At 41.3% G+C, this 26,068-nt stretch overlaps 1 protein-coding gene across 7 annotated transcripts in view; it reads right to left on the bottom strand.

Moving 5' to 3' along the window:
* The window catches only part of ARHGEF28 (Rho guanine nucleotide exchange factor 28), a 129,915-nt gene that overhangs the window by 83,311 nt on the left and 20,536 nt on the right, over window positions 1–26,068 (bottom strand). For 3 of the 7 annotated variants that reach the window (XM_075741170.1, XM_075741173.1, XM_075741174.1), the window contains 4 exons: window positions 18,202–18,349; window positions 16,006–16,299; window positions 4,739–4,922; window positions 3,284–3,464 (listed from right to left, as the gene is read on the bottom strand). In XM_075741170.1, coding sequence (XP_075597285.1) covers window positions 3,284–3,464; window positions 4,739–4,922; window positions 16,006–16,299; window positions 18,202–18,349 — 807 coding nt within the window. Of the gene's footprint in view, window positions 1–3,283; window positions 3,465–4,738; window positions 4,923–16,005; window positions 16,300–18,201; window positions 18,350–19,207; window positions 19,262–21,031; window positions 21,078–26,068 lie in introns of those variants that run through there. The other 4 variants (XM_075741167.1, XM_075741168.1, XM_075741169.1 and 1 more) reach the window with 4 other exon arrangements.

The following is a 26,068-nucleotide window of genomic DNA, read 5'->3' as shown; positions in this document are numbered from 1 at the left end:
AAAAATAAAAATAATGGTAACCATATTTAATACCCATGACATTTATCTGAAAACTCAAAAACAGTATCAGAGACTAGCAAACAAATATGTTATAAGCAACACTAAAAAGACTGACAGAGACTCCATTTTACCAGTTACCCTCCAGAGGAAACCGACAGCAATTCCTCAAGAGGGAAACCGATAAAGTATTTTCAACTACAGAGAGAAATTACCTTGTGTTTACAATACCCAAGGGATCTAAAGGATCAGATTTAACATTTGTACTTCATTGTTTATAACCTTCTTCTCTATGAGAAAAGCAGCACAGCAGCTAGACACAGAAGTCTAGTTAACCATGAAAGCATCCCTATGAAGCAATCAATTTTGACAGATAGGCAAAACAAACAGCCTAAACCAGGACTAAACACCGACTACATGGTAAACCCAGCCTGGGAGGCAGGAGCTACTCCTCTGTGTCCATGGCCCCTGGCCGGGCTGACACCTTGCTCAGATAAAGACACTCACTATATCCCACCTGCTCAAAAGGAAGAGGGGTCTAAGATCCCGTCCCTTATTTTAGCAATTGCTTTCAAAGATTGTAAGTGCAGGGGAGGAGAGAATGTCTCCTTTTGCTTAGTTTCATCTCCAGCTCTGCTTGCTTCTAGTCTTTCCCTTTAGTTATATTGCTTGTGTATTTACCAACTACCAGAATAGCAAACAGAGAAAAGGCATGGTAACCTGAATATGAAAGAAAAAGTCAGGGATGACTCTGGGCTGAGTATTGCAGCTAAATGGATTTGAAAGCCACACAGCTGTCAAACTTGCTATATCCCCCATCTCGGTGACGCCAGTAGCATTTTTCTCTGCTCGTCTGTTAGTGTGCAAGACACTTTCCTACTCCCACAACTACCACAGACATAAGTCAACTCCTCCTTGGGAAATCTGTCCACCACCATGCAACAAAATTAGTTAAAGCACCTTAATAATTTTGGATGATTATGCTTTTTTTTTTTAACTACCCTGATATCATTTCACTTGTGTCCATCAGTCCCCAGATTTCTTTTCCTCTCATTTCTTTTCCATCTCCCCTGCACTGGCTGTACTGCGTCCAGCAACTGAGACAGCCAAATAGGTCACCTCCACACACTGCTTAGGGCTCTACCGGAGGTGCACAACCAACCATGCAGCCTCACTGACAGGCACTGCTACAACCACAACAATTTCAACAGGAGGTTCCATAGAGTTCAAGCAATTCCATGCTCTTCCTCATCACCTTCAGAAATCTCTCCACAGTATTGCTTAGCGCAGCCAGAAAGCCTGTGGGTTTACACTTTTTGAATGGCAGAGCCCCTGAAGGTTTCCAGTGAAGGCATGGCTCCCATAGGGGTAACTAGCTTACTGACAGCTTGTTTGTTGTAACTTTTCAATTACTCTTTTAGACTTGTAAGGAATAGTCAAGGGACTAAAAGAACCCACAGACCAGGCACCAAAGAGTGTACTTGAGAAAGATTTGGATTTTCTTGCATGTATAAATGCAAAAATATTTTGTGCTGCTCCCTAAATCATCCATTTCACACACACAGATCCAACGCTGCACACCACCGTAACTGAGACAAGCTCCTTTTCTTTAGTCCATGTCATTCTGACTCAAGCCTAAAATAGCAATGTGGTCATTTATGCAGTCTCAAGATACAATAAACTAAATGTCCAGTCTTAGTCTGCTCTAGATGAATGAATATTCCAGTACAGCAATAAATTCTACCTCTATTTTAAAAAGACTATGTATCTTGAAATCTTTAATGACCACCTTATGCTTTGGGTCCAACTGAGGGCTGCAAGTTTCTGTTTGCAACAGAAAGAAAATTAATCTTATCCTACCTTTTGGACATAATACATAGTCTGAATATGACAGTTCGACCATCCTCCCACATACACTTCAGGATCATATCTGGTGTATAGGAAATTAACTAAACCATGTGATCTTCCCAATTATTCTGGCTCATTTCAGTCCAACACTGATGTTGTGCAGTGGGGAATAGGGTCCCCACAACAGAGGATCTAGACTGCTGCAACTAGGGGAACAAGCAAAAGGGAAACCCACAAGTGAAAGGTAGTAGGCTTTTTCCTGAAAATACCAAGGGCAGAATTTTGCACCCTTTAAGTCTTTGTCTCTGAGACCCATGCAAACATCTAACACACCACACTTTCTTTGCCCATTTCAAAGACTGAAAGAAGAACAAGGATTTGATGAGTGCAAGAAAAAGCCAATGATATAAATAACAATGCATTCTTCATTACAGTCTTGGTTTTGCTATTGGGTTTACTGCTGTTTCCATGGAAAAGCCACACACAAACTGTAGGTATTCCGCAAGCTACAAACACAGAATAACTTCTTCGTATTGGAACAAATCAAAATCTTGGCAGCATAGTTACATGAGATTATACATAACTACTATGCAATATATCACACCTTAAGTTTTTGTGTTAAGCATAACACATGGATCACGTTCTAAGTTAAAAAAAAACATGCAGAATGCAATAAAGATAACTCAAGAAAAATCAGCACACAAATAAGGAAACCTGAGGTTAAGGATGGGAAAGAAAACCTGAATTTTAAGGCCAGAAAAAGAGAAAAGCCTATTTTTAGTGTGGTTTAGTTCACTAGTTTTATATAGTCATGCAGTCTCAATCTAAAACCATAAGTGAGCACCTGCATTGCTATTCAAGAATTGTGCTTTCAAGTGTCCTCCTCCTTACTTTACTGAAATTGAGAGATGTCCTGAAGAATATCACAGCAGTGTTCCAGACACCTTACAGCAAAATAAGACCCACCACACCATAAATAAACTCTGTAGCAAAAGTCTGTACTCTCTCTTTCTGCTGTAAATAATAGACTGGGTTTCGCTCTTGATAAAGACGCCTAGGCAATACACTGCTAGACAAAAGAATGGAACTAAATTAAATATTTCAAAGTACCAATGGAATACAATGACAATGCAATTAAAAACACTGAGATTCCAGGGAAAGATATTCACTGTAGAGTCCACAATGATTCAAAAACAACTTCAGAGGTAAAGGAGGTTTTGATATTCTTGACATCTCTTATCCTCCAGCTTTACATGTACAATGTGCTACACTTACACAAAGTAGAAGCCCACTACAGTAATTCTGCAACTACATTGGCTATTAGTGACACAGACAGCTTAAAGGCTACTTAATAAAAACAAATCCAGCTTGAAGAGTCTATAGCTGGAAATTACTGAAAAAAATCTGTGCCAATGCCCTGAGCTAGATAGGTACCTACCTGGTAAAGAAGAGGTCTGTCCCAGAAGTATTTTCTGAAGAGCTTAATGTCCGACTCCAGCAAGTGCTGTGCGGTGTGGCTGAATGTCAGCGTGAGAGCTCCCGATGAATGAACAAACTGCACGCGAGCACCCTCACTGATCTCCGCTCTTGAAATGTCAAGCAAGTGACTGCCCTGGAAACTGGAACGACACGTTCTTTAAACCAAAGCAGATGCTTCATTCACAGGTAGAATGAAAACGCAACCACAACAACCTTCCTGCTCGCCTTCAGCACCAGCCCATCAGGATCCCAACGCACCCACTGCAAAAACCAGAGGCAGAAAATCTGAAACGTCCACCAAAAACACAGCTGGGCAAACAAATACTTACCAATGACTCCATTCAGGCCTAAGAACCGGCAGCTACTGCTAGCCATCAGCGAGGAAAAAACAATGTCAGCTCTAAATAGTTACGCACTAGTGAAACAGGCTAAAAAGAGTGAGCTGTGACAATACCTATTTCTCCTTATTGCTGTAAATTAGCAATAGTACCTTTCCTGTTAATGTTGCCATATATAGCAGTAGGACACAACTAGCAGGCAGCTAGCAGGTTTGTTATCCCACGACAGTGAAAAACAGAAAGTGTCTCAAGGGAATACAGCATTGTTTGGACGTTACAAACAAATGAGACATTCATAACACAATGTACTGTACCAGTGTTGTAAGTATTTTATTTCAAACTGAAGTACAGATAAGTTTCACATATACTATACATTGTATGTAGCCAGAACCAAAAGAGCCACATAGCAGAATAAAAATGTAACCCGATTCTTGCATATTTCTGTTTACAAAGAAAAGCCAACAGTGAGAAGGGGCATCTGATGCTGAACATTTGGTACACCAAGACACACACACACCATGCAGCTCTTCAGGTCTGTACAGAGGAAACTCCAGACAGCTGAAACATGCCAGAAAGCTCTTTTCCTTTAAGTCATTTGTCGGTGTGGCAGCTCTCTGGCAAAAACAGTCATAGCTGCAGCACTGGATTTGCTGCTGACTCTCCCTTATTCATTCAAACCTGAGCTTCACAGAGCTCACAAAGTCTGCTGAGGTTTTGCAAAAGTCAGGTCCTATGGTTCTGTTTATATGTAAATATTTCTATACATATATTTTAAGGGATGTCTTTACTTGTTGGTAATGCATTGGAATTCAGCTGCAATAGTGCTGGGAGAGGTACCTGATGGTGCAGCTGGTCCTCTGTCACTTAATTGACTATTAATTGACTTGAAAATGTAGCAAAGGACATCATAAACTTCCTTTAATTGAAATTCAAGTTTACCAGTTACAATGGTAATAATGGCAAAAAGCAACAGAAACCAACACAAAATAAACAATCCTTAAGAAAAACAATGGTACTCCCTACATGCCTTATCTGACAGAAGCTTTTCAGAGGAAGCAGCAAACCATTATACTCACTTCATGAAGACCTCAACAAGTTTGGAGTGCCCGTTTTGTAAAGCCAAATCTAATGGTGTTGCTCCATCCTCATTAGGTAATGCTAGTGCTGATGACCCTCCAGGCTGGGCTGCCAAGAACTGGGAAAGCTTAACTAAGCCCAATTTCATCACAAGGTGGAGAAGAGTTTCTTTATGTTTAGGCTCTGAAAAAACACAGCAAGCAAACCAAAATCATCAGTAACAAGCCCCAGCGTTTTATCTGCTAGGAAGCATCAAAAGAAACTTATTACAGTCCACAGAAATATCACAGCTCAGGTTCACATCTACAGAAGTACTTTGGCAGAATCCATCTTTCACTGAAATCAACACTTAGATACTTAATTGCATCTGTGGAGCTAAACTATAATATCCAAATACCATCTAATTTCAGCAGACAAAGAAAACAGTTTGCATTAGATAATCTCAGTATTTCTCTCTTTCTTTACATAGTATAGCATTCAGCACAAGAGATGCCCCAATACACTGCAGAAGACAGTTAAGAGGCAATTTTCCAGCTGCTTTGCATTGCCTCAACAACACAAAACATGTGTTGGCAGCATGGCCAAGTATCTAAATGAAAAAAGAAAAGGGGAAAAAAAAAAATGTGATTTTTCAAGGCAGGCTGCTTATTAGCACAGTCAGAAATCCTCAGCAGCACAGTGAGCCATAAGCTAACACACATGTGGGTAAAATACACAGGATAATTCTTCTGCCTCTCTTTTCAGAAAGGTGACCTCACCTGCCAATACTTCTTCTCTACTTTTTAGCACATAATCAGCAAGCTCAAAAGGATGAATCTTAAAAGAGTACACGAGAATGACACTAGATGCAGATTCTCCACAAGCTCTTCCCCGACCTTTACTCAAAGGGTTTATCTGTATATGTACATTTTTAAACAGAAAGCCTCTGCAATTTAAAGGTAATAAATAAAATTAAGCTCAAGTGCCACTCAACCTGTTTCTTACACTGATATTTGGGTATGAAGTTAACTATAAGGGTACTTTCACAAGGGTCAAGTATTTAAGGGCAGTTGTTCTACAGATCTCAGAACAACTGGCTGAAATCTACTAGGTTTCCAGGGATTTATGAAATTCCATTGAAATTTATCATCCTGATTCAACAGACTTTTTCTTCCCTGTTACTCAACCAGTTCACATCATGTTATTGAAAATTATACACTCCAGTGGCAAAGGAAAGGTGAAGCTCCTGAAGCATATGTAGGTACGCACACACGTTTGTGTAAATAATCCACTTAAAATCAAGAGGAAATTGCTGTGAAATTCCCTCTCTGCATCAATATTTACAAGATAAAACTCTCTGATGGAAAGCAATCCCCCAGCAGAGAGAGCAGTTATGTAGCCAAAAAGCTAATAAGCATGTTTTTTGAGAAACACTTATGCATTGAGTAAAGGTATCATGTAGTTAACATGCAAACAGTCATGGCTGACTCCTATTCAGTTTAAGTACTCCCTCTGAAAGTGCGAGGAGTATTTGTTTTATAGAATCATAAAAAAAACCAACCAAACAAAAAAAAACCAACCACCCTTGAACAGTCCTCAAGATGTCTCTAGTCCAATCCTTGCCTTAAGGCAGGATCGGCTCAACCTAAATGTCTCCTGACAGATGTTTGTCTCATCTGTTATAAAAGCCTTCCAACAACAAGAGGTTTTTGTAACCTCCGTAGGCAATCTACACAAAGGATAATTTTACCCTCAGAGTTACAAAGATTTGTAATGCCTAACCTAGGTCAGCCTTTCTCAGTATAAGCCTGCTGCTTCTTGTCCCATCCAAAATGGACATGAAAAACACCTCATTCCTTTCCCTTCACAGCTACCTTTTATATAATTGAAGGCTGCTGTCACATCACAGCCGAGCACACCCTCTCCAGACACCTTATCAGGAGAGCTGCCTCCTGCAAAGCTGGACCTTTTGGAATGTCCTCTCAGAGCTGAGGCCCAAAAACATTAGCCTCCTTTGAAAATGTTGGACTTGAAATGTTATAATATTATTGAAAACTGTACCTCCCCACCTCATAAAGCCAGAATGGCAAGGAACCTAAGGAACTTGCTTTCCTGCTCCACCAGGAAAATACTGTGGGATGGATCTCCACTAGTGACCAGCTTTTACTCTGAATATTTGATGGCAACCCATCCAAGACTTTTCACCTTTCCGTTTCAAGTGGAATCAAAACTTTCAGACAGAGTCAAATCCCAGAAAACTAGGTCAAACTTCCTTCAATAAACGCAACAAATTCCAGACATCAGATTAAAATGGAGCTTCAGGACACAAACTCTGAGACTGTAACGGCCAGCGAACCTGCATGTAGTGTCCTAACCCTGCAGTTCTAACAGAAGCAGACACACTGATAAGATGCAGGGAGGATTCTCTAAACCAGAATATCACTAAACATATACACAATATGTACCTAAGTATTTCTAGAACACAAATATAAAATATCACATCTCATTATTTTTAAAAAAACTTAACCTTCCAACTTCGCTCTTCCTTGTGGCTAGCCAACACTTGATCTGCCCATGCAACACAGCTTCTTCCCAGGTTTTGGGCAATAAAATTGTTTCTTGGTCTCCCCATTTTAGTTTTCAGGCAAAAATGTGTCCAGCCAGACACTGGATCTGCTGCAAGATCCTAGGCCACGGAGGAAAGTAGTGAGCTATGGGATTTTTTGTCTCAAAGGTCTGCAAAGTGTTTCTAATTTCAGTCTTTGGAGACAACAATCATTGCTGCATTTTAGTTACCAACATTGATCATTAATGATATGAATTACAGTGTTTACATATCTATAAGGGAGATGGCCCTCCTCTGGACCCACTCCAACAGGTCCATGTCTCTCTCTCTGTGCTGGGGACCCCAGAGCTGGATGCAGTACTCCAGGTGGGGTCTCACATGAGCAAAACCCATGTAGTGAGTGAGTACCTGGCTAAAGCCAGCCCATAGGGAATATGGAGGCATGAGGATCTGACTCTAAGCCATAGTTTCAAAGCCCAAGCAAGCACTACTCATCAAACACCTTGGTCTGCCTGGATCTGAGACCTTCTTCTACAGAGGAACATTTAAATGAGCAGGGCTCAGGCTTCCCAAAACCTGTCCAGAGACAGTGGAAACAATGGCTGATGTGCCACTTCAAAAATGGAAGACGTCAGTTCAACTTCCTCCTCAGCCAGATGGGATTTGAACCCACGCACATCTTTAGACTTCCTCTGATCACCCATCTGGTGGGAGCACACCCCATCCCCTCCGTTGTAGAATAATTGAAAATGGGTCACGTGCAGAAAGAAATCCAAGTGATGTGGGGCAGAAGACCAGGAAAGCAGCAGACTGACTACAAGACAACAACTGGGAGAGACTGGGAGAAGTCTCTGCTGTTTGGACATGGATGCATTTCTCATTATACTGTCATCAGATGTGAAAAATGATGCTGGGAGCCTGGGTATCTCGCTTTCTCAGAGAATGCCCTAACCATTCAGACACAGTACGAAAATGTGTGCCAGTATCTTCCTTTTCCCTAGCTGTGTCTCTTAATAGAGACAGATAACATCATCCGTGCTTTGCACTGGCCCTTGTCCTATTTACTGTACTTTCAGAGAGTCTCCCCTGCAAGGACTTTAGCAGACTGGAACCCAGCAGAGCACAGCCGGACACCAGGCACCAGCACTCCCTTTCCTGGCATGTTTATATGTACACCAGGGAGTTCAAATTTAGATGCCCAGGAAATGCTGTGGTCCAAAACATAGTCCCTGAACAAAAATCATGCATTTCCAGGCTAAAATGTTCACTAAAAAATGAGCTTTCAGAATTGCTCCTTGGTACCTGCAGTACTTAAATTCTGCTAAAGTCCTACTTCAGACATCAAAGTGGGTTCTTTGGATGTTTCCAATTAGACCATTTTTTATATATATAGTGTTATTAGCAGCCAGCACATAAGTCCATCTAATTAAAACACACACAAATATATCAACCAGTACTAAGCACACTAAGCATCTGATTCAATACTAACCACACCCCAACCCTCAGATTAAAAACACAGAAACAAAAAGGCAAACTTTACTTTGAACTCCATCTTCTGATTAAAATTTTGGCCTGGGGCCACTGGGTTTCAATGTATATTGTAACACTATAAAAAAGCAAGATAAACTTTCTCTGGGTAAGATAAGATTAGGACTTTCCCGCCCAGCAAAAAGGGAGGCCTTATGAAGCCTTTCCTAACAAGTGATAGCCTTTTCTCTGCTCCAACGCTGAGGCAAATAAAGCTACTCTTCTGGAATCCAAATCTTAAAAAACAATGCAGTATGAATAAGCCTGCTACAAAAGAACATAGGTTTAAAAATAATTAATAAACAGTAATTAATCTTTGTGGTCTTAAAACACCATCTACAATAATAACTTCTACTATCTCACCACAAATATTCTAGTAATAAATTTTTATCTGCCCAACATAACAACCTTCATCTAACCATAAACTAAATTTGTTAATGGCTAGCTTGAATGCACACGGAAGCAGAACCATCCAGCAACTCCACTGGCTGTTTTCACCCCTGATGCACTTGGAAACAGCACTCGCATTCTTCCCCATCCTTCACCTCTACAGACTATGTGTTTGCTGGGCTACTCTCGTCTTACTTCTCCCACCTGGCTTGCCCAGGAGTGAGCAGAACCTGAAGACATAAAGCAATTACTAATAGCTTCATGATACTAAAATCTGAAATACAATTTGTGAAGTCGGAAGGATAAATGAAAAGTTAAACGTGTTCTTTCAATACAGCGAAAGTATTTTGCACCGGCCACCTCCAGGGACCCCTTCCATCCACATTCTGCTGTGATTCTATTCCAGCATCAGCAATCAAAGGGAAAAAAAAAAAAAAAACACCCAAAAAACACAACCCAAAACAAAAAACCCAGAAAGACATGATGACTGATAATAAGCTTTTTTAAATAGACCTGCCTAAAAAGAAAATATTTACACTAAAAAAAAAAGGTAAAGTTCTGAAACAAATGGGTTTTAGCAGTTTTTTCTTAAGAACAATTTCCAGTTTCAGTTCTCCCACCACCTCCTCTTATAGCTCCTCACTGTGAAAGAACAAATGGCATTGACCCACACTTTTCACTTTCTTTTCCCCTTCCCTTGAGGAAGATTTCAAATGTGGCAAAATAGGGGGGAAAAAACACACAAACAAACAAAAAAAAAAAGACAAAAAGTAAGCCATCAAGATAGTAAAAAAATGTTGTGAAAAAACAACATAATTAATTCAACTGCATTCAGGGGCAAACAGGAGGAAAATAAAATTAAAACACAAGGCTTCTTCAATATATACATATTTAAATGGTATAAAATACCAGTTTCCATCAAGACATATAAGCAACAATTCATAAGATTTGAAAGATGCACTGCTGGCTAATTCATACAGGGTCAGCTACTGCAAGGCAGGTGGTGCTGTTAAAGATGTACTATCAGGACGTTGTTTTGCACTGCATCCTGATTCTCCAGCCAAAACACTCTGAGTTACACAGAGCTGAGCCAAACAGAGTCTGTTTTAAACATTAAATAAATCCTTTTGTTCTTCCTTGCACCTGAATCCCTTCCTATGTCCAAAACAATAAACTAAAAACAAATATTTCTCTCTGACAGAAATGACTAAGCCCTTTCTGGGTTATGAATCTAATTCATTTCCTGGAAGGAGAGTAAAAACCTCAAGACTTGTGACTTGAAAAGTACGGGGAGACATCAAAACTGGTTGACAAATTCCAGTTTTTCCTGGCTTCATACTTTTATGTATTACTGTTCATTTTTTCGATTTTCCATTAGGTATGAGATTGATTATAAAGCCATCTTCAGTGCACCCTGCTGCTGCAAAACTGCACACAAGTAGTTTGTGAAGACACAGTGGCCGTGATGCATGGAATCAGGTACATGACACCCCATCTGAAGGCAGGACTGCAGTGGCACCTCCCCTTTCCACTTATTGAATAGCTGGAATATCCCCCTTTTCTTTAATTAGTTCCCCTATTCATCATGCCTTTATCAACTAACACCCGGAGGCTGGCATCACTGCTGCAGAAGAAAAGGAGGTGTACTTTGTCATCACAAAGGTGAACTTTAAGGAGTCTTGCTCCAGCAGTTTTAGCAGCAGGAGGGTTAGAGAAGGCTCCCATCCACCAGCCCCATGCGGTATAGTGCATGGTGCTACCACCCTACGCTGTCAGGTGAAGTTTCAGTTGACTCTACTGCTTGGGTGACCCCAATAAAGATGCAAAACACTACAGGAGATGGTTTCTGTTAGCAGAGGGATATTCCTCATTCTTTTGTACTGCAGCCAAACACTCCCTCGAGCTGTTTGGTTTAAGAAACTTGTTTACTGAATGCCACCAGAGTGCTCAACACCAGACAGGGACACCCTCTCAGCCAGGAGCAGAGAAGGCCTTTCCAGCCCAGTGCTGACCCAAGGCTGGGGTCCAGGCCAGACCATAGCTTCATACCTGGTCTCTCCAGCAGCAGTGCAGGCTCCTGAGCCCCACTACTTACATATTGCCTTAAACAGGAAACTTAATCTCTTGTATCTCTTACAGTACTTGCTCTACTGTCACTCTCCATATCACCATCTCCTCCAAGCACTAGGGGGTCTTCCTGAGAAGCCCCTTCATGGTTGGGGGGATCTCAACCATCTCCTCTCTGCTATTATTACCACTGACCAGAAGATGAGGATCACACACTTGCTGGGGACCCACAGGCTGAAGCATGCTTGCCAATATCTTGCCTCATGCTGCAGGTTTCTTGGTCAGCAGCAGGCACTGGAAGACACTCCTCTGCTTCCTGATGCCCACGCTAGCATCCACCTCCCTCTGCCCCGTGCAGTTTCCAAAGGGGCAAACTCCTACAGGGCCAAAGATTTGTCTGTTTCTCTCACCCTCTAAACTGTCTGACCACAAATTATTCTCTCTCCTCACTAATCTCACTACACCTAGAAATATTTATCCGCTGTTCCCAATGTTTTCCTAATTCCATGAAGGAGAACAGGCACTTTGCCCCCCCCCCCCCGCCTTCCTTCCACAGGAAAAAAGAAATCTCAAATTCCAACTGAGGAAAAGACACAGACAGAATTTTCTTTGATTTAGACCATAAATACCACATGCATGAGCCAGGTTTGAACTGGTGTAGCTTAGTGGGAACATCTTTAACACCAAATGGAAACAGTCACAGGATTTAACAAGACAAGGGCAAAGAGAGGGCAATAAAGTCAAAAATGCCACAGAAGATGGAAGAGTGTTCCTCACAGACAGACTATAAAGCAGGGGGCTAGTACTTCAGTTCACTCCACAAGACCTATTCCTAGAAAACAATTACGAAGCATTTATCAAATAAAATGGAAATTATCCTGCTTCATGAAAGAGAATTAAACAAGTATAGACACTGTTCCCTTCCCTTTGATCCACACTTAATTTTCATAATTCAGGCTGTAATTTTATTGCTTCTACTAATAGCCTTAAACCTAGAAGAGCATTCTTCCCCTTGAAAATTACTGTAAATAGAGGCAAAGCCAGCAGCAACTGTTCTTGTTTGATTACCAGCATAGTTAAGTCACCCAGACAACCTGAATTCACCCTCCCAGCAATGCCCTTAAAACAACCAGAAACTGAGATGCTCTCTCAGCTTGCCGTATGTAAGGCAGACCCCTTGCAAGGCCCACACTCCTGTGCTCCCACTCCCCCTCCGACAGCCAAGGAACATAAGCCTGAGTATGTCAAGGACAAAAAAAGTTGCAGTGAAGATGCTGAACCTTTGTCTCATGGTCCTTGGGAGCTGCCAGTTTTAAAAGACTGTCCTAACCTGATGGTACTAAGAGAGGAAAGGTTACTTGGAAGCATTTTTCTCATCCAGATTAAACCACTCTATCTTTCTTTCAAAAAAAAAAAAAAAAAAAAAAATTGAAGAACTGTGGGAAGATTCTCTTTTTTTTTTTTTTAGCAGTTCTAACAAGTTATTTGGCTTAATATTTAATATTCAGTATTTCCATAAATTGAATAATCCAATTTTCAGAAGGAAAATATCCCTTATGAAGGTGCGATCAACAAGAAAATCAGCTTCTCCTCCTCCCTACCCCTCCTTCCCCTTTCTGAAAATGCACCAACAAATAAACGTCTAAGCATAGCACCTCTGTTGGGCTCCCAATTTCCTCTAGCACCAAACCGCTTTTGGGCCCGGTGATCTCAAGATCTGGCCAGTTTGTGTGAGTGAGCAGCTCCTGACATGGTTGTCACATAGGCACTTATTACAAGTGAGGATTACCGAAAGGTTAGTGCTTTCTTGTTTCTTTTGTTGAACTTTAAATAACGTGGCTAACAAGTCCTGACCTGTGCAACTGCAGTAAATTCCTGAATTATTTGCAATGCTCCCTAGACAATCCAGGCTCTCTCTTTATCCAGTCCTTTTTATGCCTTATAAAGGGAATACAAACACTTTTTTCCGAACAGCAAACTCCTATGAATAAATTATTCTTCTGTCTTTCCATCAAGCGTTATGTCTCTAAATCCTCATAAAAAAGAATGAGGTCCAAAAACAGCAGATGGTGCAATAATTTTCTCCAGCGATGTGTCACTCAAAAGTAATTTTTTTCCAATAAAAATAGCCCAGCACTCTGAAAACTGACTGAATCTCACAAGCATGAAGTCCTAACTAGTGATGGATGATAGCACCCATGTCTTTCGCAACACTGATAGTAAAAAGAACGTCCAGACACTGTCGAGGCAAGAAGTTGCAGAGACAACAGGTAGGGAAAGAAGGTCTCGTCCTCTTTCTAAATCCTCATAAATTCCCTGTTTCTCATACCTTTTCATCTTTTGGAGCATGAGGAAGAAACACAATGCTGGGACAACCCTTGATCACATCATGGTGGAAGATGAAGACCTTTCTCCTCTTGAGATCTGAAGCACTCTTGCCCCAGTCCATCCCCTTCTCCCTCCCTCTCCCTTCCCTGCATGCACAGGCCTCCCTCAGCCACATTGCATCCCTCAGCTGTCCTTGGCCTCTTGGCTTTGGGGACAAAAACACAGGGACAGGGACAGCACAAGGAAGCAACTTGAGTCAGTGCTTCTCCAAGTCAAGTGAAAGGAGAATATGGCTGTAAGAAGAATCAAAACTATACTTTCAGAAAGGAGAGAGGAAGGATACAGGAGACAAGGAAAAAGTTATACAAACTGAGTAAAGGATACTAAAATAGCCAAGGATAAAGTAAAGGATAAAGTAAAGGATACCAAGCCTAGACCTTAGAGAGAGACAAAGGGAATGACTGACCTCCCTTGGGCTGAAGGAGAAGCTGTCTGGAAAGCTTTCAGGAGCCCCCCACTCAACAAGGATGTCCAGTAAGCATTGCCCAGGCACGACTGCACTGAGACCTCCTCGCTGTGCGAGGGCATCACTACCAGGCCCCAGGAATTTGGATCAGTTTTTGTTGTATTCAGAAACAAGGGGAAAGATCCCGGCTTCGTTTAAGAGCAATGACTGATGTACAAAGGGAGATGTCACCTCAGCAGTACCCAAGACGCCACCACTAATGCGGCACGCTCAAGACACGCTCATCTAACATTTCAATCATTCACAGAGACTTTGTATAGTGACTGGAGCACACATCCCTGCTTTTCTGCTGTATTCAAATTTTGTTATGTATAATATTTAAATCTGAAAAGTGAAGAAAGTATGAAAAAGGCATAGAAACAAAAAAATACAAGTCCTACAAAAGTCTCACGAGGGCAACATACTCTTTTCCATATAAATGTTGCAGTATACCCAAAAATTAACAATTAGCATAATTAAAAATTAAATAATTTTGCTATTTGGATAGCAGCTGATCTCCAACCCTCCAGACCACACCCAGCATAAACTTCCCCATGTGTTAAGCAAGCAGGTACCCAGTTGGCTTTGCCCGAGCATCTCTCGGTACTGCTGATGCTTCTGGGTTGGGTTTCAGCTGGGTTTGATGAAAACCTTAGCCAAGACTGTGAACAAAACTACAGCTGATTTCTTCAGGCTTTTGAATCGAGGTCTTCATTGCTAAGATACAACAGCCGTTCCAGTAGTTGAGTAATGTGAACAAATATTTACTACACACCAAAATGAAACAAGTGACAGTTTAGGGGTTTTTTTTTCCCCTGTCTAGCCAATATTTGAATGAGACTTGGTATTTGTTTTTACATCTCTTCAAGAAGCTGTTTACAACAGACAAAAGCCATACTTCTCCTGAGGAAGGCAGTAGCAGGTTTCAAGCTATCTGTCATTAAGAATTAGAAAGATTTAAGACTGGAAAAAAGCCCTCACTCAAAGAAATGGGCTAAGTGCTGTGTTTTTACTTCCCAAAAGCTTGCCTGAATCTCTCTCTCAGTTTGGCTCATATGGAAACTGCCTGTCCTCCAATTTTTAGCAAGTTAAAGTACAAAAAGGAAAACAGCCAAAAGTACCAAATTTTCAATGAAAAACATGTGAAGCCATCAAGTTTAACACTGTTTCCAACCTCAGCTATAAATCAGCTGGGTCTGCAAAAAAAATTATACTCTTCAGCAAAACCTAACTACAGTTTTCTGTTTGCAATGAAACCTGAAACCAGGAAAATTTCACCTGATTTTGTTACAAAATTTTTCAATAGCATACCTTAATGTAAAGTTTCATGTATATTTTCATCCCACTTCCTCTACAATAAAAAAAAAGCCACAAAAGTTGTTTAATGATATTCTTCCCAAAGAATGATCATAGTCATAAAGCAAGCATAAACACTGACAGAACCGTGATAAAAATTGTGTTTACTCTGTACATCAGAATGTCTGCAGTAACACATTCTTCTGTTTTATGACCGTCTCCTTTTTGTCTGCGTAATTAAAATATCTCACTTGGTTGGAACCATGGTGGCAATACTTCACTGCTACAATTCTTGCTTTTTTTAAACAGACAGCTCTTTAATCTTGCAAAGGCAGAGTCTATTTATAAATAAAGAACTGCATTCACAGTGAGTCAAGGCACAAAAAGCTCCTGGAGAAACTGAGTTACAATAACCATTGTTATCCTTTTTAAACCTCTGGGCACAAACCAAATCTCTGATTACCCCTCTCATACTTGAACAATTTTTCATCTTAACCCCAAAACAAAGCAGAAGGGCTGAGAACCTGGGATAAAACAGTGAGAAACTCTGCTCTGAACTGTGCACCAAACTACTGTTAAAAGCTTTCCAACTTAAAATAAAACCTTACCACCTTCTGAGCAGCTTCCAAGGACGTTCCAGGTCAATGGCAATTCTTCATGAGCAACAGCCATCATCAAATCGTTATCCAGGGACTGCAGATCTTTTATCCTTAGCCCAAACTTATCCAGCAACATCGTGTGACTAGCAGCAGTGACACATTCTGCGTGATCGACCAGAAAGCGAGACAACTTGCAAGACAGATTCTCTCTGTAAGTCACAGGACAGCTGCCGAGGACCACAGGTGAGTATCCCCTTGTGTACATTAACACAGAGACAGAAACTGCTTCTTGGCATCCATGGCCTGTAATTATAATGTAAATTAATCACTAACATTACCTATGTTCAGAAAATACATTATTCCCCCCCTGCCACCTCTAAGAGCTGTGACTACTCATACAGAATTATTTTATTCTTCCCTCTAATTACACCTATTTGTTGTAGGACATTGTCGCAAATTGCATTAGAAAATACACCATTTCTGGTGAAGAACTTAGATTTGACTAGACCGTGAACTGCCAGTCCTCCTAATTACACTAACATCAACAATTCTAGAACCAATCTTTCTAGGTGAAGGTTCTTTAACCATAATGGAAAGAAGAGGTAACCATATCAGGATGAAATCCAACAAATCAAAAGCCTGAAGGTTCTTGGATAAGAATTAAGAAGAATGAGATGCTCATGAAAAGAGTGGCAGAGTGGCCTGCACCACAAACTCTGAGTTACATCTATCTATGTAACACCAATTTTGTACCTAACCAACATCTCCACATAGGCCAAAACCCAGAAGCTTTTAACTAATGCATGCTTTGTGGTTTTGGCGACTTAATTAAATACTGTATCAACTGTCTGACTCACAGCTGGGACCCTTGAAGTCCAAGGGAGTTTGTCTCTCAAACAAACTCTTGTACATTTCTCCTCCTCCTTTGCCATGGAAGTGCAGGTGGATGCCATACATCTAAAAGAGGTGCAAGCTGTACCTCATTCTCACTGGAGAGCTAACCGTGAAGTACTATGGGTACAAATCTAAATTTTCCAAAATATGCCTGAATAACTACAAGTATATATGCAATCTAGTAACTGCAGAAAGAAGCATGTACTTACCACATCTGCAGTTGTTTTTAAAGTGCTCTGTGTTCCCTTATGTTTAATTTGGCTACGACAAAACAACACTAACATCAGCAGGGCTATATTTTAACCTCACACTTTATTTTCATCTGTTCATGGCTTCTGTTGGGAACAGGCAGAGGATTAAGTGTTGCCTGTAGCCTCCTGTTTTTATTCATAGCCCAGAAGCAATTATTTAACAGTGTCATTTCAGGCCTTAAAAAAAAACCAACCTCCCCCCCCAAAAAAAACCCAACAACGACAACTTTGCTAGCCTGGAATAAGCCTGGCATTACATTTTCTCCAGTTGTATCCCATGACAATCATTTACCATTTACAGTATCAAAGGAGCCACGATGTAACAGCAGCAAACTTTTTATACTCAGTCATTATTTTCAGACTCTAAATCCCCTTTATAAAACAAGAACAAATAACAAGCAGATCCTATTACACAGGTACATCATGTCTATAGCCACAAAATGAAAAGAAATGAAAAACTCACAATGCACACAATAAAGGTGACAACCAGGGTTTATGTTACACCCGTAAGGGGGACAATGCCAAGGCAGAGCTGGCTGGGAGGCACACAAATCCCCCATTTGCAGCAAGGCACCCCTGAAACGGTTTCCCCGACAGCCCTGCACTGTGTACAGCTCCAGCATTGCTCCAAGCGTCGCACACCTCCACCGTGAGGGCTTTGCAAGCCAGGCTGACTGCTGCAGCCAGGGAAGGCTCAGACAAAAACATGACTTTTGCAGGTGTCAGAACACCCAGAGGCAAACAGTTGTGACATAGAATTAATTCACATTAAAAATTATGCCATCTCTGAAGATTGCACTTTATGCAACCCAACTGTGCAAGCTCAGTTAACACTGTCTGCGCCTGGTACAGTGCTGGTGTAGACTGCTACAAAAGGCAGGATCACCTATGGTCAGTCAAACTCAGCCTGGATCCTAAAGGTCATCATTCAATTTCTGCATTTCCTCCATTACAGAGCCATAAAACAGAGTTATACCAAAATGTCCAATTGTGCCCAGCTTTCAAATGGGGGTGGGGTATAGCAAAGAGATGAAAAACGTAAACAGGAGTTAACGCTTACCCGGAACAATGGACCGAAGAGTGTTGTCACTAACTCGCTCAGCAAATATTATGTGCCTCTTCAGGGATCCGTCATAAACAAAGTAAAACTCTGCGTCCTCTGGGAGGTAAATGTCTTTGACAAATTTTGCATTTATAGTCACCTGTCCCTGAAAAAACAAAAGTGCTTTCAGAAATATCCAGTAAATTTCTCATTTCCAACAAACTCATTGATATATACTTCAGATGATACAAGTTTATTTTAACTTTTTCAACTCTGCTCTACAGAGGATGTGATCCAATGACAAATCTGCAGTTTCCTACTTCCACTTAGAAAATAACACTGGGTTTATGCCTGTACAAGCAAAGGTGATTTAAAAACCTGCCTTTTAAATAATGTCTTCAACTAATTCCTTTCATCCTGACCCACACGAATATAACCGACTTTTTCTTTGAAATGCATCAGAATAAACAAGTCAGTGAACCCAAGTACGTTGCTATTTACAAAACCAAACTTTGTGTTAAAAAAAAAAAAGTAAAAAATTCAAAAGTGCTTGAAATCATTCTAGACTTAGTTTACAAAACAAAAACACTGATGTAATTCTACAACTGACTATGCTGGTTTCAAAGAATACTAGTTCCCAGATATCTGCCCATGAGTTTTAGTAAATAGAAAGCAATCAGCCAAGAAAAATCTGTCATATAATAGCTTCAGAAAAGAACAGGAAAGGGATCTGAGAAGCAACAAACAATAACAAATGTCTGACGTGTCTGAGGGAAGAAATTTAGATGAAGTTGCATTTCCTCGAAGAGGAGGACAGCACGCTCCACCACGGTCCTGGCTGCCACAGTTATTCTAAATAAGACAGAATCACTGCAATGTCTGGCAGAAATGGCGTTTTCTGGAAAACAGCTGCAGAAGAATATCTCAGCCTTTCACACTTCCAAATGATGCCTGCCCTGCCTCTACTCAAAACAGTTACCACAGCACTGACTCCACCAGCCCCATAAACAAGTCTGGTAAAAACGTGCACCAAAGCCCAACACAGTAGCACAGAAATTTCCATGGCTGAAAACCACAGTTATGCCCCTGATCATCCTGACAAGCATCCAGCTCCTTCCTCTGTTCATTATATGGCAAACATACACTTTACTGCCTTGAGACTCTTGCCGCCCCCCACAATGTCACGTCTTCGCCTGCCTTCCCCAAGGACATCTTTCTCGTCACTCATAACAATGCGAATCCTGCATTTGTTTTCCTCTTAAATACAAGCGGGTCTACTGAGCTAGGGGTGGAGAGACAAAGGCTAGTTTCAGGCACAAAATCTTCCTCAAATAGGATTGTTCTGGTAAGGACAGATGTAAACACTAGGAGTCCAGTATCAAGAGCAAACATGCCTGTCATCCCCAGAAACTGATTAACACCCTCTGCCTTTAGTAGCCTGAAGTATTATTATAACTGCCAAGTGTTTTCTCCTATTTCTCCTTGGGTTTTGTACTGTTATACCAGAATTATTATTTTTTTCTTAATCCTTTTATGTTAGTTGTGAATAGCACTTTTTGTCTGTTGAATAATACTTTGGATGGCTATTTTGCGGAGATAGGCACAGGGTAAGTCCCTGAAGACGCTCCACAGACTGCTGCAGTGGGTGCTTAGCTGACAGCAGACTGACACACAGGAGCACAGCAGAATTTATTCCACACGGTCACTTGTGGCCACAACTCCCAAACCACCTCTATACCTTCTGGACCCCTAAGGCTGAGGGACTACATACCCAGCCAGCTTTCACATTTTCTGTGCACTAACTACATGATACAAGGGAGATATTTTGAGGCGGTATTTCTCATTTTATAAGCCTACTCTTAAAAAAAAAAAAAAAAGCTCAAATTGTAGTCATCTTAAACTGATCACACCACAGACACAAGGGACAATTCCACAACTCCTTGTCTTATACTGGGTGAAGGAAAAAAGCAAGAAGGGACAAGACAGAGTGGAAAGCTCATGGGTATGGTAAAAGAGCAGGTTTTTCCTAACCCACTCCTTACTCCAGAAGAAGAAATTGCTGGCAATTTAAGCAAAGATTTTACAGAAGGAAGGCAAATTGTCAGCTACCTTGTGTATCTGGCCAAACAATTAAATATTCATTTGGAAAATCCCATGTCATCCAAAAAGAAGGTTAAAGCCTGTATTACTAGAGAGGAATCAAAGATAACAGAGAAAGTAACTTTCACAGCTGCACTTTTTCTGATGCTGGATGGTTACTACACCTGGCATCAGAAATTTCATGAAGGACAAGCTTCCATCATGATCTCCAGCACTTCCCATTTGCCATCGCATCCATCCTGGCTTCAGACATTCTCATTTCATGTTGCTCAATTCCATTATCTTCTTCCCTACTGCCACTACTAAAACATGCATCAGTTTGCTGTTCAGGTCACAACAAACACCTTTTGCTCTAGCTTCAAAGTATCTATTTTCTTCTCACCTACTCCTCTCCAAAATACCCTTGGTGCAGTTATGCCATCTCCCCTTCTCACCACCTGAAAATCTTTTACAATTGCATCCTACTACTGCTGGAGTTCACCTCTACACACTCATCCCTTCTTCCTATCCCTCCACTGCTCTGCACAACACTTGTCCCATCCAGCCCTGCCCCGTGCCAGCCACGCTGCCGCCTGCCCTCTCACAGGACAACTCCTCTTACACCACACATCAGCCCTTCTGCCCCCCTCATCCTCTCCTCTGAGCTACAGCCTTCACCCTGGCTTCAGATCTACACATGGCAGAGCCTATCTTAGCCTGTGTTTGGGAAGGCATACTTACTGTACTTTGGAGACATTTTAATACCAACCTCCATGGAAGCTTTGATCTTCATAATGTAAGATATGCTAGCCATCCTTTGGTAAAGACATGAAAAAAATAAAATAATTTGTGCTAAAGGGAACACCATGGTTCTTCAAAATGTATATAATACTACAGCTAAAGCTGAATATTTAAGCATCTCCTCCTTCAACACAGTCTTCCCTTAGCACAGAATTGCATCTATTTAATGCCAGGTTTGAATGTAAAGCAACTCTTCCAATGAAAGTATTAGGCATCTATATACTGCTAAAGAAAAGGAGTTCACAGGAGAGAGTGAAACTGGAAAGAAGAACCTCATACTATGTTTGATCAATTCCTTTCCTACATTTGCAAAATCTTTTTTATGTTTTAATATAGTTATTGTATAATTAATATAATTATTAGACAATATGTTGCATATGCAGCATACATATAATCTACATGTTTATATATATGCACTAATAAAAAAAAGACACTGTAATGCAGCTAGACAATATCACAACCAGATGTGACTCTGATGGAGATGGCTACACCTAAAATCCATTTGCACTGTGGGTACGAATATGTTCATTTGGCAGACCAGTCTTTCCCACTCTTATGACCACTCACACTTCCCTCCAAACACTGCTGGCAGAGGCTCATTCATTACACACATAAAAACAAAAATACTACTGAACCCTGAGGATGCTTTTACTGCTGCCACAAGAGGTGTTCCCGTATATTTCTACGCACACATCAAGGGTGCTTTCTCAGTCCTTCTCACAGCTGTGAAGTCAGCACAGGGAGACAGCACTGTAATTAGCACGCTGTTCATCTTCTCTGTGTGAAGCCAACTTTGTTACCAGAACTAGGGTTTTTTTTTTCTTTCTTCAAACAAAGATGACCTGCAAAAAAAAAACTAGGTAGAAAAATACTTGGAGAAAGTGACACATGTTGAGAGCCTCTTCCAGACTCTGCAGCTGGAAAAGGCAGGATTCACCCAGCTCCCGAGCTAGACCAAAATGCAGCCTTTCAGGGTGGAAAAGGAGGAAGAGAAGATCAGGAAAAGCGTACCAGCTTATTTAGTTCTTTGCAGAGTTCTTTAGTTTTGGATGTATGACCTTGCCTTTAGCTGCATTTAAATGCAGATCACTCAAGGGTGTTGACTTTATCATGCAATCAGCTCTTCACACAGGCAATCCACTGTTTTACTGAGAGCTGCCAATCTTACAAGCAATGACTGTGGGTTTCTTCCAAAACTTTGATCAACACAATGAAGAGCTTTGGGCCAAAAACTTCTCCCAAGGATGACACACCCCAGCATTTGTCACATGAAGGTCTGGGGAAGAGACTGATGCAGAGAATTTTATTAGAAGGAAAAATACCACACAAAAAAAACAAAATAAAAAAAAAAGGCAACCAAACAAAATCAAACCAAAACAAAAAAAAACTTGGCCAGGCCATGTTAAGAACAGCCTGGAAAGACTAATATACAAAGTGTTGATAAATAAAACAAAATTTCAGTGTCACAACTACTTTGGTCAAGCACTGGAACAGGTTTCCTGGAGAGCTGGTCAATGCCCCAAGCCTGTCAGTGTTTGAGGCTCTTGGACAATGCCCTTAACAACATGCTTTAACTTCTGGTCAGCCCTGAAGTGGTCAGGCAGTTGGGCCAGATGATCCTGGTAGGTCCCTTCCAACTGAAATAGTCTATTCTATTCTACCCAATTTTGGATTATTATTTTTTGTAGCAATTGTTAAAGCTCAGTGTTAGAAAAGTGCAATAGAGCTTCATAAATGTGTATGAACTTGATTTCGATCAGCTTCTTTCACACACAAAATAAGCTCACCTAGGCAGAAACCCAATAAACGTACATTAGCCCTTTAAGAAAAGAGCTTATTTTATTAGCCTAAATCTGAGGGATAATTTATATCTTTCCATTACACCCATTCCCTGCAGAAGCATTTATTTCCTGGCTCCCTCGGGCAAGGCCAGCCCAGCGCAGGGAGCAGGTTGCAGCAGGAGCTACCTGCGCAGATGTTTCTTCTGCAGACAAATGAACTAGGGGAGCGACAGAAATGGGAGCAATTCCAGCTCCATCCTCCTCCTTCTTTCCTAGCTAGGCAGACAGGAAGGAGGGAAGTGGGCTGGATCTTGCAATGAGACACAGTAATGCATTCCTCCACCAAAGCAATGTCCCTCTGCTTCACAATGCTTTGCCAGAGCTTTTTGGGAGATGCTACCTCTCTTGTAACAGAGTTTCATCTTGGCAAAGCCCAAGTGCTCAATCCAGGCTCTCAATCAAAACATATATCCACTAGACTATTACAATAATTAATAGTGTAGGTAAACAACAGTGAAACATATTTCCAGGAGTTCCACGAGAAATTCACACTCACAGCAAACACTGTTCAGCATCACTCTCACTACATTTGGAAGAAGCACTGCTCCACCGCTTCCTACCCCATTCTGCAAGGCACGACCAAAGCACATTCTCATGTCTACTAAAAACCTGACATTGACCTATCACTAAAGCATGAAGAGACTAAAATTATGGTTATCAGCATTTAAAAGGAGGTAACAAAGCTCTTATTCATGCATCAGTACAAAAGAGCAAAAACAACAGCAATAAATTATGATATATGCGCTACCTGAAATGGGGACACTGTGCTCCTACAGAGCGATGTTTGTTCTGAGCTTGTTCCAAACACTGAAGCTGGAAACACATCCCAACTGGCATATTTCGTCTGCATTTCTAAATATAGAACCAATTCAGGCTTAATGCTTATCCTCTAGGTACCAGAACCCAAACTAGATAAATCACACAGGCGCCTCATCTTTGGAAAACTGTCCAAGTGGCCTCAACACAGGGCAGCTGTGAGAGCACAGACCCAGAGGACTCTGCTGGGACAGATTCCTGACAATCCACCGGTTGCTAGGCGTCTTTGACACTATTTTCACAAGTTCTTTTCTCTAATGACAGTTCAACCTCTCTCCCACTCTTTCATCTCCCTAAAAAGCTTATTTATATCTCGTGAACTTGGAAAAATGTAGCAGGGAGTTACAGGTTTATTTCTATGTGTAGGTTGCTTAAGCATGCTTCTCAGGGTCCATGTGGACCTCAGATAGTTCAATCCTCATTTAATCAAGGCAAGGGGAAGGATGTGCCACTTCACCACCTTGGCAAATAAACACAGCCCTAGTCACAGCTGGTTTCTCAGACAGATGCTGGGGAAGGTCCTTGCCCTTGAGTTCACACAGTGTTGATTCTGACGGACTTTTAGAGGAAGCAAAATTTAAAGTCAAAGGGCACTTACTGAGACCAGCCAGCCATTATCTTACTTAGATTTACACCCGAGTGGCTCAAAACAAGTACCTCAACTCTACCGAACCATCACAGGGACACACAGGAACTGGAGATCACTCAAACACCATCCAGGTCTCTAAGAGCAGAGAACTTCAGGCAGCCACATCAACATCTCTGACTGCAAAAACATACCAGAAATTGTACAGAAGAAGAAGAGCGTGGGAGAAACCCTCAGTCCATTGAAGCCAGGAAGGAGTTTTGCCACTGATTCAATGAGAACCAAGATTATCATTGCAATCCTTGAAATAAAAAAACAAAAAAGCATGAGGGAGGACTGGGGAGAGGAGGCTGCAGCTACAGGGGCACTAAGAGAGACACCGACCCAACTCTAAATGCTTTAAACCTGTGGCTGAGCAAGTGTTTGGCAGCTTTGACCTCTCTGGGATCCATAAAGGAAAGCATACCTTTTATTACCAGTGAAAACACTGCCCTGGCACTGGCGCCAAGGAAGAGATTAGGACAGTTTGTGGTTTTAACAGGATTTATAGGTCTATGCATTCTTTCAGTGTAAACAAACAGGTTTTTCAGACGTATGTTTTCCTGTGGTTTCTCTAGGGCACTCGAGAGCTGACCAGTTCGGGCACGCAGCAGCAGGGTCTCCCGAGCCCCACGTCCCAGGTAGGGAGCCCCAAAGACCAGACTCCCCACAGCCTCAGGAGAAGAGCTACCTCCTCCAGCCACACCCTGACCCTCTTCTGCATCCCCAGCAAGGGACCGGGGCAGGCTCCCCGTGAGGAGAAGAGGGGGGGTGGGACATAGCAAACCCTCACGGCTGAGGCACAGCAGCATCCAGGCAGGCAGGACAGGCCGCAGGGGCAATCGTGGCACTTCCAGTGTGCCTGATCCCTGCACCGCTGCAAGTCACCCCGCACCCTAATAAATAACCGGCCCTTAACCTGAACTGAGCTTCTTCCACTTCGAATTCATTTCGGTAACACCATCTGCTTCACTAGCAACCTGCCCCAGCAAAACAGGTGCAGCACAAAGAGACCTTTAGTGGGCTTCCAGATGCAGGCCACGGCGCCGGCTAACAAACTTCAAAGATTGGTTCCTACCCTTGCATACACAGCCCGGGCAAATCTATTTTCCCAACAGCCTTTTACCATAAAAATACATTCTAAAGTACACTAAACATGTGTTTACCAAACTATATAAGCAACATAATAGCTTGAGAAATAATGTTTTATCCAGCGTTTTCAAGGATATTATCTGTAAATATAATGGTATGAACAGATACCACAATTGTAATTACATGCTCTAAGAAAAATTTCTATGTGCAAGGGTAAAAAAATTTGCTAGCAATAACAGGGCTTTTTTCCTCTATGTAAGCTGCCACTAACCACTACAATTTAATGTAAATATTTCTTCACTGTTCAAAAGACTCACTTCAGAAAATCATTATATTTTAAGGTGAACTGTTTAAACATATTTTACTTGTGCTTACACAAGAATAGTGGCAAGATATTTTCCCTGAGTGGCCATACAGTTTTAATGACCTTTGCTGCAACTTAGCTGCAACTAGGAACTATCCTACATAAAAGATGCTAAAAAAGTAGTAGGGAAATTGTAAATAAACACAATCCAACCATACTCAATTCATTAATAACAGGGACAAAGTTATAAGCTTGCCTGTCTAATGTTCAGTTATATTTTGATAACATCCACCAGACAGTTCTTGCCTACAGATTGCAGTAAACATT

This window comes from Balearica regulorum, chromosome Z (assembly GCF_011004875.1).
Source record: "Balearica regulorum gibbericeps isolate bBalReg1 chromosome Z, bBalReg1.pri, whole genome shotgun sequence".
NCBI lineage: Eukaryota > Metazoa > Chordata > Aves > Gruiformes > Gruidae > Balearica > Balearica regulorum.
Note: the sequence above shows the minus strand (reverse complement) of the source record. Positions and strands in the feature narration are given on the sequence as shown.